We start from the raw sequence: 16,281 nt of genomic DNA, 5'->3' as shown, positions 1-16,281 counted from the left end.
TAAGGGGTATTCTTTCATACACACGCGCACACAAGCACAAAAACCTTAGCAATCAAAATAAGGAAGAACAGTCAGAGGTACCTTGAGTTCTTAACCACAACATAGTTGAGTTCATGGCAATAAATGAAGAAAATTAATGCATCCCAAGAAGGGTGTCTTGCAACTGGGAGTACCCAAGGGATATGATTAATGATGAGCTTTTGATTTTGCATTATCAGTCAATGATTTTATTTACACGGCCCACAACGTTTATAATTAATTATTCAACCAATCAGAGGCCTGTGAAGGGACCAACTTGAGTAGAGCTCAAGCTGGACTTGACAAAATACCAGTAAAGTAATTCACCAGCCAGATAACTGAGGACATGACATGTGTTAATTGCAAATAAAATTTGGTTTAATAATCAAAAAAGTATATTAAATAAATAAGTGGAAGTTCCACTGCAGTTAGTGTACATTAGTCATTTGACCCCCCCCCCAAAAAAAAAATCATTCACAGACAGCAAACTGGTAAAGACATCAGATATGCAGTTGCACATTTTGAATTAATATTTCCTCCAAAAGTAAAGTGGTTGTCATTATGGTGAAAGTAAGTGCTAGGTATATTCATGGGTGGAAATGTGTTTCTAATCATATATTTATCCAATTTCTAAAATAAAGTACAGATGTCCAATTGCTGTTACTAAGAAAGCAAGGATGCTGTGCTGAGTTTCTAGAGGACATTTTTACTGGAGATGCACATGCGTCTTATGCATGACTTTTCAAAAAATTGGTGTGACCTCAGCTTCTACAACGAGCTCCTTGACTTAAGAACCAAACAACACATAATTACAAAGCGCAAAGCTACAATTGGATTGGGGGCATCATTCCACTCTCTTCCTTCAAGATTGCTCTAAAATCTGAAAATCCTCTAAGGAAAATTACCAAATGATAAGTCTCTCTTCTTACAGCAAAACCCTGGCCTGTATTTGAAAATGTGGGAATTTTCAAGGCTGCATACCTATTTATGGTGGGAAGAGAAAAGGCCTGAACAACAATCTCTTCTCAGTAGATAACTGAGCTGGGGTCTACTAAGAAAAATGAGTATGTTTAGGTGGACAAACTTGATTAAAGAAACACCCCAACCACACTGCTCCTCCCAGTTATTCCTCCTCAGTTATCTCACTAATAATCTCTTACTTCACCCATACTTCTCTTAAAAACATTCCCCTCATAAAGGCCCATCCATATCCGCTTCTTACAGAAAATGCATCTGCTACCACTGTCAGACATCCTTGCTTTTTATTCCGGAATTTTCAGAGCCATGACTTCTGGCTTGATCTTGAAGTACTGGTTAAACCGCAGTGCTGCATACCTGCATGACAGGGCGAATGAAGACATGAGTATGATTTAATGATTTTCAAACCATGTTCCCCAAATATATAGCCAAAAATCATAATAGTGTTAAGATCAAACACCCCAAAACTAGATAAAATGTTTTTAAATCTTAACTGTATTACATGCAACCCACAACAAACAATTTGTGGTATCACTTTTACAATAAGGCTCCCTATTGCCACTTACAAATGGAAGTAACTCATTAATAAAAAAAAAAAAAAGGTGTATTTTAACTTGTTTATAATTGTCTATTAATGATTTATATGGTGATACAACCTAATTAATAACCTGATTAGTCTTACTGTAAAGTGGTACTCAATTTGTATGGTGTATATTTTTTTTCTGCTCAATTGTTTCATTTTATTCTCTGGCCCTGGACCATTTAAATGCTTTTGTTTATTACAGAAATAAATAGTAATATAATTAAACTAACTACCTCAGAAGCAAAACCGACGTTTTAGACCAGGGGTGTCAAACTCCAGTCATGGGGGGCTGGAGGCCTGTGTAGCTTAGTTCTTTCCTGTTCTACCACAAATGATTCAACTCAAAAGCTGTGTGGTAATTAGCACAAGGAGTTGAATCAGGTGTGTTAAACAAGGAGAAACCAAACCCTGTGCAGGGCTCCGGCCCACCAGGACTGGAGTTTGACACCCCTGTTTTAGACAATGAGGCTTTATAAGTCTTTCTTGAAAGCAACATTGATATGTTACGTCAATGAGTCTGTGAGAATGATCCAGACTGTATCTAACGACAAATCCATATACATTTTCCGCTTTGGCTTTCCTCTTTAATCAAAACAACTTTGTAAATAACAAAATATGTTTAACTAATACATGAGGTGTAAATGTTACTATTATTAGTACCATGGACTGACAGTTTAGAATACATTGCTGATAAAAAAAATGCAATCAATTGCCTAGCCGAGACAAGCTAATATGCTACACCATAGGCTGTGATGTATTATTCTAAACCACTAGTCAATGCCACCAAAACCCACACATTGACACCATTATGTGTAGAATGGTTACCAATTAGGCAAGTATCCTGGTCACTTAGTTTCACTGGGGACCCCTGACCTAGCGTCTGTATGAAACAATGTGCACTAAAATACAGGACAAATCATACCCAGTGTTAATGGTTCAAAATGGAGTCTTTTAGGTGTTTTCACACTTAAGTTCTGTAACTTGGTTCTTGGTCATCTCAGCTGGTGACTATTATAGCTTCCAGCCACTTTCATATGTCGCTTTCACACTGCACAACAGGAACTGTGACCTTTATACTAAATAAGCATGGGAGATGCAAAAAGCTTGCAGGATAAACTTCATACTAGGGCTGGGCGATATCATATCGATATTATATCGCGCATGCGCAATAATCACTAGGGCTTCAGATGACAGGCGTAACATTTGGCCATGCGCCAGCTTTTCAGTGCTATACGGACATTTATTTAAGCAGTTCAGTAGTATGGCTAAAATATTAATGAGGCTTTGTATGACGTCCAAAAGTCATTATAAGCATAAATACGGCATATCCTTATGTTTAATAAATGAGTCAGACTTTGAACTGCAAAAAGTACCACCACACTGCCGACATCTTTTTACAGTATGTTGTTTATCCGCAAGATCTCCTCTTTTAAAAGATGTTGTGGCTGCTCTTCTTCACCGCGACTTCAGTGCATATTGCACTGAGTTATACCAAACCGTAGTATAGCAAAACAGTATTATGTGGGGTGCTCGCATTTGAATTTAAGAAACAAAGTTTATACAGATTACTAACTTTTGGGTATCACAAAAAGCATTTCATTAATATTTAAGCCATACTACTAATCCTCTTACCAAATTATGGGCATAAATTAATGTCCGTATAGCACCGAAAAGCTGGCGTCCGGCCAAATGCTTCGTCTGTCATCTGACCAGGGCGGTGATTATTGCGCATGCGCGATATAATATGGATATGATATCGCCCAGCCCTACTTCATACGTACATAAATTCATATGAAATTACATTGCTACCCCAAAACAATGGAGGATGAACAAATCGTTTTGTTATTTGTTAGTTACTGGGGTAATCATTGGGACATGGTCATTTTTGTTACATGACAACATTTTAGTTATACAACATTTTTATAATTCTTATTAAATCTGGCCAGCAGATCGAGCTTTCGTTTTCCACAGATTAAAATACTATATACACGTAACTTTTTTCTGCTAATAAGTGCTGCCAAGTTTCACCGTTGGCACTGGTGATATTAGACAAAAGTGTATTGGTTATTGATCGAATTTTTGGACCAGAAATATGGAGATAAGCAAAATATTTATTAAATGTTTAAATGACGTAATTGAGGTACAAAAATAATTCCATTGGTTTTTTTGCTCTGCTATGTCTATCTCTTTTCCCCACATCTCCATGTACCTTCCAATTAATGTCGGTGCTTGTGGTCAACGAAACAGCAAGTTCATTGCTATAAGCATCTACCCAGTAGTTAGAATAGTTAGTGTTCAAACAAAAAGTACCTGCTATGAAACAGGGACTAAAAAAAGAACTGCCTCCAAGAAACTACAATCAGACAAAGTTCCTGTGGTGTGAACACAAGAAAAACTCCTGGTTTGGGAAAAGGATCTAGTTCCTGAAAAAACTTCCTGTGGTGTGAAAGCGCCCAAAGATTTGCATTTCACAATCTGGAAACGAATTCAGTGTCAGTCAACTGAGGATGAAATATTCTTCGTTGTTTTTGTCTTTGCACCCTTCTCCATCTGTTCCACTCTTGCAGAAGCACAAGTACATGTATTGTACATGCACCTATGTTTTAACTATTTTTAATTGAAAATTATTTTTTACATAAAGTTTTTAGTGTTTTTTTTTTTTTTTTTTTTTTTTTTTTTACACCGATTCACCTACTAGGCGTGTTGACACTTGAATCTAGCCTAATGGTAGTATATTTGTATATACTAATACATTAATTCAATATAATTATATAATTATTTACATGCATGCTGGATTGAATCATTTATTTCTAGGTGTATTATAAATGCAAAAAGCTTTGTTTTCTAAAAAAAAAAAAATTTAAAAATGCAATATTGCATTTGGCTATATAGAGGTACTTGACTTGATACAACCCACCAGAGCATGTAGCTGGAAATGTGCTTAGAAGCACTTAAGTCACTGGTAGAATGTGCATATGGGTCAATTATACATGACACACCCATATGATGGTGTTTCTCCACCCATAGTGCGCATCTGACTGACGGAAGCCTATGCTGATTGTACATTTGGCCGTGGATGCTATTGGCTGCGGTCGGCACATGCATACAACAGTGACATTCCCGCAGACTGGGGACCTGTTTCAGAAAGCAGGATTTCTTGCTTAGTTGAATAACTTGTCTGATGTAAGGTAGGCTGGGCTAAATGTAAGTGAAGGAAGATAAAGTCTATTTAAACTGGGGTATCTTAAATCCAACAAGTTATAAAGTTAAGTAAGAAATCCTTCTTTCTGAAACAGGCATCAGGAGAGGGCAGATGCATTGCAAAAAACAGAAATACAAGTAGACTAGTGAAACAGGTAAACTTTTTTGAAAGGCTTGGGTGGTATTAAGGTAATACAGCAAACCATGGCATTTTGAAATCCTTCAGACAAAATTAGCCGGGACCTGACCCCCAACTTGGTTTTATCACCAAGATTTTAAAATGCCAGAATAGTGCTGCTTTTGACAATACTGTTTATTGTGGTATAATGTCTAGAGAGAACAAAAAAATAGATAAGTGGGTACCCTCTGCACCTCCTCATACATCTGCACATCATAACTGTTACAACAAGTATTCTTCCTCTGCGTTTTCTTGGTTTACCTCTTATCACTCAACCCTGCACTGACCAAAAGCGCATGTGGAAAAGTCAAGTGGGAACTGGCCTTAAATGAAAGAAGCTCATGTAGTAGTTCTGAGTTCACCAGTATGTTCTTTCTTTTTAATGATGAACCAAAGAGTTGACGTTGACCCAGGGAATACAATGTTTATTGCTGCCACTAAACAGTGTCACTACAATTTTGGTGCCATTTGCCTTAAGTCTCAAAGATCCAGATCTTCATCCATACAATGTTTGCAAAGTTTGAAAAAAATCTGTGAAAATGTTTTGAGTCATTCATGCTAATAAAATAAATGTCTGTGGCAGCTGTGGCAGTCTGATCCCAAAACCACATGTATTCCCTGTCTGGGGAATACAGTTAAACACAGAAGGCAAGACCCTTACCCAAGGAAGTCAAAATCAATAGTGGAATACTTGGCCTGGATGACAGCCCAAAATCCCCAAAAGAAATGAGATGCCTGCAAAGAGAGAATAAAAAAAAATCAATAAATTTAAATTTTCAGTTGCCTTCATTCTGTTATTGAAAAGAAAAATGGGACACACTAGCCCGGTAATATTTTCTATTTTCTCTTTGCCAAAGTATTTCTGCAAACAAAGTAATTAATACCAAATACTAATTGATTTCCTTCAATTCCTTGAACCATCTTGCAAAAACACTCAGTGGAAACAATTTTAATACTCAACTAACAAAAAGCAACTTGATAAAAAAACCAGTAAATATAAATAGCCAACTTAAAACATGAGGACACCTGGTATGAATGGCAGTGATATGAAATCTGTATATATAGAAGACAGATCACACAAAAATTTACGATATCAAAGAAGCATATGAGATGCCCTAATGACTAATCAGACATATTAGATCTTTATTGGCAATCATGCACTCACCAAGGCAAATTTGTTAACTTGGACAAAGAGTGTTTCCAGCTCACAGTCTGTCACTGCCTCCCGCTTCTTGGTAAAGTGCTTATAGGCATGCAAGTAAGTGTTCAACCACTCCAGCTGCATTTCCCTGTTGGGGTACAGGCGATAATCCAGCTTGCTCATACCTGACATGGGGAAGACATCCACATATTGGATGCATATTGCATGTGGTCAGTGACTGAATATAAAAAATCATAGTATTCATAATGTAAAATATTGCTATCTGTAGTTTATTTTCACATACCTGCAAACTCATTGAAATGGTTCCCAATGTCAAATGCCTGATAGTTGTAACTTGAGTATTCATAGTCTATAAACCTAACATGACCTTAAATGAAAGAAGCAATCACTATCACCTTCGTGGCACAATTATACAGTAGTATGAAAACAAAAGAGATTTAAGATGAATTTGCTTACCTTCCTTAGCATTGTGAATTATATTTTTGCACAGTAGGTCATTGTGACAGAGAACAACAGGGGACCCCAACTGAGAAAGGTGCTCTTTCATCCAGGCCATTTCCTGTTCCAGTACAGCTTTATCTGGCAATTCCTGTTTAATTCTACATGACACAGAAAAATATATAATTTATGCTTAAAGTGGCACAAATAAAAAGTGTCATTAGAATGCTCACATCTGTTTTTCCAAAAATGTTGGGAGTGTTGAACTATCTCTGCATGTTCAATAGTTTCAAAGGGGGCTCTAGGTCTATCCAAGTGTTGCTCTACACTAGCTGAAACCATCTGGAAAATTTACTAATCAATCAATATATAAAATCATTGCAAGCTTTACATCACAAGGGTATGAGGGGAAAATGTTCTAAATGTATTTATTTTTATTTATTTCCTTAGCTAAACTTTATTTTTCAACAGAAACAAATCTATGTTCTATAGTGTTATAAATTTTGTGCTGTATATGAATTTAATACCTGCAGAATCCCCTGTGCAAAGGGACCCATTGTGGTCTTGAGCATAGAGGACACTGAAATGACTAAAGCTGCATGTGACCAAGTATTTTTTATTAAAATATCTCTTCAGATTTGATGACACATTTTGAAAGTGCAGCTGAAAAATTGGAAACATTTTGGCACATAATAATAGTTACCTGGTGTTTGAAGTGTGCTCTATGAACTCAGTAGCCACGAGGGAGAAATACTTGCGCATCTTTATCCATAGGTTAGGTTTTGGGATGCAGCCATTGTGGGCATGAATGGCATGGATGCGAGCCATCTCTGCTGCAATCAACCTATCAAGAGGTAAAGGAGGTACATAATGCTTAACCCCTACCTTCACCTGTAATGTATCATTATGCCCAACATATCAGCTGAATCATCATCCTGAAGAAGCACACTTTTTTAGCCATAACCCAGGTTCACCTCTTTCTTGGGCTGAGTGAAAACACTCTGGGCTACAACAAGTGATGTCCCAAGCCTTGTCAAATATCAGAATCAGGGCCAATCCAGGACTTTTTTTAATTGATCCATATAAGCTACCAAAACCTGATCCAAATCTGGATCTATTTACTTTCCCACATCCGTATAATTTACATTAGTTGTGCAGATGGACTGCAAGAGCCTGACTGGGACGTATGTTCTGCGAAAAAAATAAAAGAAAAATGCAAATCATAAAATGAAAATACAATCTCCACTTTGCCATTTAGTTTTCAAAGTCTATGGACAAAAATGAATGCATGAAACTTTGAGCAATTGTAGACATTGATTGAATAAGAAGCCACATTTCCAAATGAAACGTGGAGGTCTTATTCATCTTGGGTAAGGCAAATATGAAATGCATAGTACACAGCAGGGACGCCACTCTCCAGAAATTAGCCTGGGCCAGGTCTTATAGGCTACCTAACTGGAAACATGGCAGTCTGCATGAGGCTAATTTCAGTGATTCCTTACAATGGCATACCTGCATAACTGTGAGCTACAGTTTAAAAATTCAATTCATATTTTCAAAATGTCAATCATAAACTGTGTAGCATGTGCCACTGTGAACACTCTAAGAAAGTTGGGAATAACTTAAGCCATAAAATAAGAAGCTATGAATAAGAAGCTAGATGAGTAGCTAACTAAGGTCACATGTGACTTTAGTTCGGATAACATGGGCGATCATGTGTAAGGAACACCAGGACAACAGAATTGGCAAACGCACCGAGAAAGCGCAACAGTGATCTATAACTCTGCCCACTGCTCCATTCCAATTAACATACACTCACCTAAAGGATTATTAGGAACACCATACTAATACGGCACTTGACCCCCTTTCGCCTTCAGAACTGCCTTAATTCTACGTGGCATTGATTCAACAAGGTGCTGAAAGCATTCTTTAGAAATGTTGGCCCATATTGATAGGATAGCATCTTGCAGTTGATGGAGATTTGTGGGATGCACATCCAGGGCACGAAGCTCCCGTTCCACCACATCCCAAAGATGCTCTATTGGGTTGAGATCTGGTGACTGTGGGGGCCATTTTAGTACAGTGAACTCATTATCATGTTCAAGAAACCAATTTGAAATGATTCGAGCTTTGTGACATGGTGCATTATTCTGCTGGAAGTAGCCATCAGAGGATGGGTACATGGTGGTCATAAAGGGATGGACATGGTCAGAAACAATGCTCAGGTAGGCCATGGCATTTAAACGATGCCCAATTGGCACTAAGGGGCCTAAAGTGTGCCAAGGAAACATCCCCCACACCATTACACCACCACCACCAGCCTGCACAGTGGTAACAAGGCATGATGGATCCATGTTCTCATTCTGTTTATGCCAAATTCTGACTCTACCATTTGAATGTCTCAACAGAAATCGAGACTCATCAAACCAGGCAACATTTTTCCAGTCTTCAACTGTCCAATTTTGGTGAGCTCGTGCAAATTGTAGCCTCTTTTTCCTATTTGTAGTGGAGATGAGTGGTACCCAGTGGGGTCTTCTGCTGTTGTAGCCCATCCGCCTCAAGGTTGTGCCTGTTGTGGCTTCACAAATGCTTTGCTGCATACCTCGGTTGTAACGAGTGGTTATTTCAGTCAAAGTTGCTCTTCTATCAGCTTGAATCAGTCGGCCCATTCTCCTCTGACCTCTAGCATCAACAAGGCATTTTTGCCCACAGGACTGCCGCATACTGGATGTTTTTCCCTTTGCACACCATTCTTTGTAAACCCTAGAAATGGTTGTGCATGAAAATCCCAGTAACTGAGCAGATTGTGAAATACTCAGACCGGCCCGTCTGGCGCCAACAACCATGCCATGCTCAAAATTGCTTAAATCACCTCTCTTTCCCATTCTGACATTAAGTTTGGAGTTCAGGAGATTGTCTTGACCAGGACCACACCCCTAAATGCATTGAAGCAACTGCCATGTGATTGGTTGATTAGATAATTGCATTAATGAGAAATTGAACAGGTGTTCCTAATAATCCTTTAGGTGAGTGTACATTTGCATGTTGTGAACTGGAAAATGAAAAGACAAAAAGGTTTTTCAAATTTATTTTTTAATTTTTCACATCTAACTCATACATGAGTGGAAAATTAAAACACAAATGGTGTTATTTCAATTTAATTTTCATTTTGGCAGGATTTGTTGTGCATAGAATTTGAAAACGGCAAAGTGGAGACTGTACTTTCACATTTAATTGCTTTAATTTTCTTTTCTTTTTTTTTTGCAGAAAATACTTCCCATAGCCTGAGGCACATGGCTGGAAACTACAAACTATCGAGATGCAAGTCATGTGGAAATTCATTAAACTGGAAAGTCAAAGTAGCCCAACAGCTACCTGCAAAGTTTGCAATGCCATCCTTTCGAGAGGAGGTAGCAACAGACTGTTGTTTCATATGACAAATCTAATGAAATACTTGCATAAACATCATAGGGAAGAATATTGCGAAATCACAAGGCTTATTCAGATGAAGGTACTGACACCTACTGTATGTGCATGTAGTTTAAAATATTTATAAGATGGAATCAGTATTCTGAGTCGGCAGATATAAATATTGAATAGATCGGACTGGATAAAGGCACCAGAAAAGTGGACTGGGACATCCCTAGTTACAACCACCTCACACCCATTATTAATAATACTATTTTAGTTTCAGTTCTACATATAAAATGTGCAGAGTGTGCAATTTTTTTTTTTTTAAATCAAAATTATTTTTGCTCATATGTGCAAGAAGTGGAAAATTGAAAACTATACACCCCATGCTTCCATAATGCTATCACAAAAACATAAAAAGAGAAAAACAGTAAAAAGTCAGCTGTACATCAGGATTTAACAATATCAGAGTGTTCATTTTAGGATGTAATCCCCCTATTCAAAAGCCAAGAAGTTTAATGGTACCTCTGTACCCTGCCGTCTTACCGGAGTAGCACAGGGTCCCTCACATCCTGCGTCCCCAGCGCATCTCCCTCCATGAATTCATAACAAATGCCATTCTGGAAAGTGCAGTATAGGCGGGGAGCACAGCCATTGGCATGAAGCACCTGGAAACTCTTCAGTTCATTGTCTCTGTCCACTATAAGCTCAGTCTTGTTGCCATAGACCCGTACGAGGACCATGTCCTCTGGGGATTCTTCCAAGAAGCAGCCAACAAGCTTATTGGTGGTCCCATCGGTAAAGAGCTGGAAAACAATAGTAGTCTGGGCGTAATTGAGCAAAACACAAATCTGCATCAAAAATGCCATCAGAACAATACCAGGGAGCTGCAAAGCATGACAATCACAGTTTACACGTGGTCTTGAACTAGGGGGAACACTGAATAGAGCTAATGAGTTAAGGCCAGTGTTTTATTTCAAATTCCAATTCAATTCTGACAGCCTTCAAACGATAGCCTCTTGACTGCCTCCCCATCCAGCACATCTTATCACCAGCATGATGAGTTTCACTCCCTTCATCCTCACATTTAGCTGATGTGCAAACTACTTCTCCCCTTCCCCCCTCACCTGTGCCCTCATCCATCACTACCAGACTGGCTGATCACAGTCGGTGAGACTACAAGTCTGCATCAAAGATGGCTGTCAGCAGCATATGGCTAGCCCGAAAAAACTATTGCTTCACCCTGCCTGTTCACTCTCTAAGAACATGATGAAGGACTTTGTTGCTGTGAACAATAAGCTGGACATAACATCAGGAAGACAAAGAAGATCCATTGTACTGGTAAGGCCCTCTGTCCAATAATAATACAGGGAGAAGATGGAGAGGTGGTGCCTATCTACAAATACCTAGAAGTGGATCTCAATAATAAACTGGACAGAGCAAAAACCACAGAAGCACTCTATAAGAAAGGACAGGTCAGGTTACTTCCAGAGGAGGCTTGGGTGTACTAATATCTGTAACAGACTTGCCTAGCCATATTTTACCACTAATTGGTAGCGAGTGCCATTTTCCTAGATACTTAGACTTTATCACCAGACTAAATTCAAAAAAGGGCAAAAGTCCACACCTGTTCTCAATAAAATCTTACCTATGTATTGTGTTTAGATCAGCTAATGTTTATATAAACAAACTGCTGATTAACAAAAATGCCTTAGATTTCATCATAAGGCACTGAAATAGGTGGTTAGGGTCAACATAAAATTCCATGCATGCAAAAGCTTGCTGTTCCTTATAAACACCCTTCCCCCTCCCAAAAAACAATTGTATTTTAACTGCAATCTGAGACTTCCTCCAAATGGGATAATAACTCCCATATACTCAAACCAATAAACTATTTCTTGTAAGGAACACAAATATTTTCATGCCAAGAATGCAAAAATGAGGCAGTCACCATGTAGGCAGGTCCACGAACCCAGCCTCAATTAGACAATACCTTCTTTGTTGGCTTTTTATTTATAATTTTAATACTAAAACTGAACAAATACAATATGGTTAAGCTTTTCACACATTTATTCAGAAAAGTAGATATTACATGTAATCTTTGAACAACTCTTTATGTATTCAAAACAATTTTACTCAATTAACAAGTACAGTATTCTCAAGATGACAATAAATATTACATTTTCCTTCATCATTTAAATCATATGGAAAAAATGTTGGAAAAATATTCAACAACAGGTATTTTTCAGCCAAGCTGGTATGTTTCATCATTTATATATTTTTAAAACATTTCTAAAATCAAAGCTGAGACAGAGAGGGATGGGAGTGTGACCTTCCAGGAGAAACTATTTTGGAATGGTACTATCTAAGCTTAGCATTTACAGTGGCTTTTTCCTTTGCCGAATCACACCTTCTTGAGCTGTGGTGTAACAGACTGTCCCTGTCTCTCATGCAGGTAACTTTAATCCTGCTGAAATACAGATAGTCCTATTGTAATATGACACAGAGCTCTAATGTAGACTGGCCGCGCTCTGCAACAGTGGCTCAGCCCCCATTTACAGCACAGGAATCATGGAAGCTGATCAAGCAAAGGCTCTAAACACTAACGTGACAGACAAAAGCAGTACTGTTTATACATACAAATGCCACTTTAAGAAACCTGAGCTATTTACATCTGCACTGCAAAATTCATACTTATTATTCATTTAATGATTGCTCATGTGAATTTAAAATTAATTTTTAATTGTGTGAATTAAAAGTCTTTGCAAGAAATTTTGGGAACTTACCTCTTCAGTTAGAGCAGGGGTACTCAATCTTATCCGCAAAGGGCCGGTGTGTATGCAGGTTTTTGGAATAACCTGTAGGACAGCTGTTCAAACCCAGGTGTGAAGACTTTTTCAGCCAATCGGTCCTCTAATTAGTAATCTAATCAGGGAGTTGCAGCGAAATCCCGCATACACACCGGCCCTTTGCGGATAAGATTGGGTACCCCTGAGTTAGAGGTATAGGGAAGTGAATAATGATGGCAAAATAGAAATGAATAATAGAAAATATAACAAAAATGTATATTTGAGAGAGTTTACACTTAAAAGGTCAGAATATTAGGCTAGATGTTAACCATTTTCAGTAACTACTGAAATTGCATCTCACAACAGACGAATTGTATCTAGCTAGGTCAGTCTAGAATACAATATATATTTTTTTACAAGTAAAGCACAGGTTCAGGACAGGGCATGTTCACATATTTAGCCAAATTAGCCTACTGCAGACATCATTCTACAAGTAACACAAGTAGGACATTCAATATGCAGGCCAGTAACGTGATAATTCGGTGCACGCTAATGAAACTGGTTAGGGTAAAGAAATAACAAAATACGTGAATAAATAATCAAATAATATAAGATGACAATAGTGAAAAATAAATACATAAATTCTCTATTTACAGTAGTTATCACATCTATTTGTAAAAATGCACCGGACCGATAATAAAAAAAGAAACGCACAAATTTTGAAGACATTATTTTCTTTAGGGCGTAGTTTAAACACGTTAGCTTACTTCTTATGCGAATAGACTATATATATATATATATATATATATATAATTCGATTACCTATATGTATCACCTCTGAACCCTAACATCACATCGTTACCATTTGAGTTCTGACGTAGATGCTGCCGAAAGGCAAGGTATCTGTAAGAGGCTGATTTAACAGAAAATATTTTTCCGATTAAACTACATTTTGCTTGGTGGGCAAACGTATAAACGATATTTATATTGACATTAAGTACAAATAAAAGGAAACAAAATGCTGTAATAAAGGTACTGTTCATGGTTTCCATAACTGGCACAAGGCGGCAGGCTGCGACATTAACTATGTTTTAGAGGATGATATTCGAATACATGAGGATAAATAAACTGTATTACTTTAGCTGGGCTGAAAATTACATGAATGCAGTAGAAACGACATGCCGGCTTCGAATGTTGGCATACCGACGCATCAGTGTGAAGCCACAAAATTATGAGCCTACCTTGGTTCTGATGAAACTGATGTCCCATGATGGTCGAAGCTGCTGAATCAATTTCATTGCTCCATTTGTAACGTTATGCTCATCAACAAAAACTGGGATTTTTCTGATTGCCGGCGAACCAACAGGCACGTGGATCTCCGTTTCCATACTGCGGTTTCTCCTCGTCTTTGTATTTCTGAAAACTGTGCTCCGCTGTGGCATGCAAGAGACGAGGCGGGTGTAGTTATAACATCACTTTAACGAGAGGGAATGAGTGTGAGGGAATCTTTCAGACTGGTGCTTTATTACTCTCGGTTATACCCGGCAAACAGAGGTTGGCTAATGCAACAAAGTCCCTATGGAGGCTTATCGTACGTCTTCTGCCTGCTTGGCACCACCCTCATCGAATCACCCGACAGCCAGTTACTATAGACGACAGGGAAGGTAAACGCCCCCTTCTTTAGTCTCGGGTTGAGAAATGGCGAGATATTTTCCATCCAGTGCTGAGACACTGACTCCCTCTTTTTCCAGTCTTCAGTTTCATGTTAAAAGCCGCAGGTGAATGCAACTTCGATCTGCTTCTAAGAGTGCAAACTGTCGCTTTTCGTTACTTTACAGATAGAAAAAGGTAGAACTGGTGCAATAAAAAACTACTCAGATTGTGCAAAACGTTTAAGTAAAATAAGGTGCATAAAACACCTATTAAAAACATCAAGCATTATCAACAGCTAATATGCTAACCCAGCCCACTAAAAAATGCGCATGCGTAAAATCCTTAACATCATGGCGGGTAATGCTATACTGCGCATGCGATGTTTTAGTGCAGAGTGTAGTGCAAACCGGAAATATGTCTTTTCGTGATTAGGTGGATATTCCATCAAGATTACAGGACTGCCAACTCTCACGCATCTGGCGTGACAGTCACGCTTTCGGACTCTCACGCTCGCGCAAGAAATCTTACGGCAAATTTATATTATTACATTATAAACCTAAAATTAGCTGCATCAAAAACGGTGGGGTAGTTTGCAAACCCTACAGACTATTTACAAGGTAATAAAACTGTCACATAGGTGTAAATGCGTGTGCGGACTTGTCTGAAATCGAAAATCTCACGCCAGCCGGCAGACAAAAGTTGACAGCCCTGAGACTACTATACCATACCATACCATACCATACCAACTTTATTTATAAAGCACTTTACAAACCCACACTGGACCAAAGTGCTGTACAGAATCAAATAAAAACAAAAACTAAAAAGCTTAATAGCACATATAACAGAAATAAACAAAAAACATCAAACAAGATAGGAGCAACAACTGTAAAATACGAACAAATAACGCAAAAATAGAGTAAATAAAATAAATGAAATAAGACAAATGAGTCAACTGCCAGAAAAGTCTTATTCCAATATTGCGCAATATTACATGGTAGTTCTTTTCCGTTCCCGCGGCTTATTTCCCGCTTAGAATCTGATCATTTACGATTCTGCAATAGCGTACTCCGCCACAGCAGTCTATTCGTGCATTCCATTTGCCTCGGATTCCGATTTTCGGAATCCGAGATTACGTCACATCCGGTAAAAACTCGGAAAAACCGAGTTGGATACGTTCCATTTGCCAAAGAAGTAGCAATACCATCGACCCATATGAAAAAGCAAGATTTTTTGCTTAGCCGGACAACTTGTCGGATTTAAGGTACCTCAGTTTAAATGGCCTTTATTTTCGTTCACTTACAATTAGCCCGAACTACCTTAAATCCGACAAATAATCCGACTAATCATGAAATCAAATTCTAGACCGGTTAATTGGTAGCCATTGTTAGCCATATCAATTGATAACACATTACGCGCGGTGCTTCACGTATAAAACTCCGTAGCAACACGTCCACAGATAAGTTGGACGGTATAGTGTGTGCGACCGATTTAATGAGCCAGAAATGAGAAGTAGTGCTTAAACAGGATAAAACTACAACTTTCCCTTCTGTTGATAAAGGGCGCAGCCATCTTCGATTCTGAACTCGGGATCCTCTGCGTTATCCGAGATCATTCTCGGATCTCCGAGAAACGGGAGCGCGCATGTCGTCACTTCCGGCTTTGAAACTCGGAATCCAACTCGGAATCCGAGTTCCCAGGGCAAATGGAACGCACCATATCACTTGATAGCACATTACGCGCGGTGCTTCACGTATAAAACTCCGTAGCAACACTTCCACAGATAAGTAGGACGGTATAGTGTGTGCGACCGACTTAATGAGCCACAAATGAGAAGTAGTGCTTAAACAGCATAAAACTACAACTTTCCCGT

At 38.4% G+C, this 16,281-nt stretch overlaps 1 protein-coding gene across 2 annotated transcripts; it reads right to left on the bottom strand.

The window, feature by feature from the left end:
• Positions 1 to 374: 374 nt before the first annotated feature.
• LOC111857811 (ethanolamine kinase 1) lies at positions 375 to 14,751 on the bottom strand. Of its 2 annotated transcripts, XM_023838984.2 has the most exons (8): positions 14,000 to 14,749; positions 10,516 to 10,775; positions 7,262 to 7,402; positions 6,577 to 6,719; positions 6,404 to 6,487; positions 6,124 to 6,284; positions 5,620 to 5,693; positions 375 to 1,353 (listed from the first exon to the last, which is right to left on the bottom strand). In XM_023838984.2, the coding sequence occupies exons 1-8, from the start codon at positions 14,198 to 14,200 to the stop codon at positions 1,281 to 1,283; spliced, it is 1,137 nt and encodes a 378-aa protein (XP_023694752.1). In that variant the 5' UTR covers positions 14,201 to 14,749; the 3' UTR covers positions 375 to 1,280. The 2 variants fall into 2 exon arrangements, with proteins under 2 accessions (XP_023694752.1, XP_023694753.1); XM_023838985.2 differs by lacking the exon at positions 10,516 to 10,775 and having other exon boundaries at positions 14,000 to 14,751.
• Between the last annotated feature and the right edge of the window lie 1,530 nt (positions 14,752 to 16,281).

Source organism: Paramormyrops kingsleyae, chromosome 8 (assembly GCF_048594095.1).
Source record: "Paramormyrops kingsleyae isolate MSU_618 chromosome 8, PKINGS_0.4, whole genome shotgun sequence".
Lineage (NCBI taxonomy): Eukaryota > Metazoa > Chordata > Actinopteri > Osteoglossiformes > Mormyridae > Paramormyrops > Paramormyrops kingsleyae.
The sequence above is the reverse complement of the archived record's forward strand: the minus strand, read 5'-3'. Positions and strand labels throughout refer to the sequence as shown.

What these genes read in the sequence shown, in the direction of transcription:
- LOC111857811 (XM_023838984.2), bottom strand. Translation starts at nt 14,200, where the DNA reads ATGCCACAGCGGAGCACAGTTTTCAGAAATACAAAGACGAGGAGAAAC. An exon ending in AATTCACAATGCTAAGGAAG is followed by an intron (nt 6,488 to 6,576) that starts GTAAGCAAATTC and finishes CTTTCATTTAAG; the next exon opens with GTCATGTTAGGTTTATAGAC. An exon ending in AAGTTAACAAATTTGCCTTG is followed by an intron (nt 5,694 to 6,123) that starts GTGAGTGCATGA and finishes CTCTCTTTGCAG; the next exon opens with GCATCTCATTTCTTTTGGGG.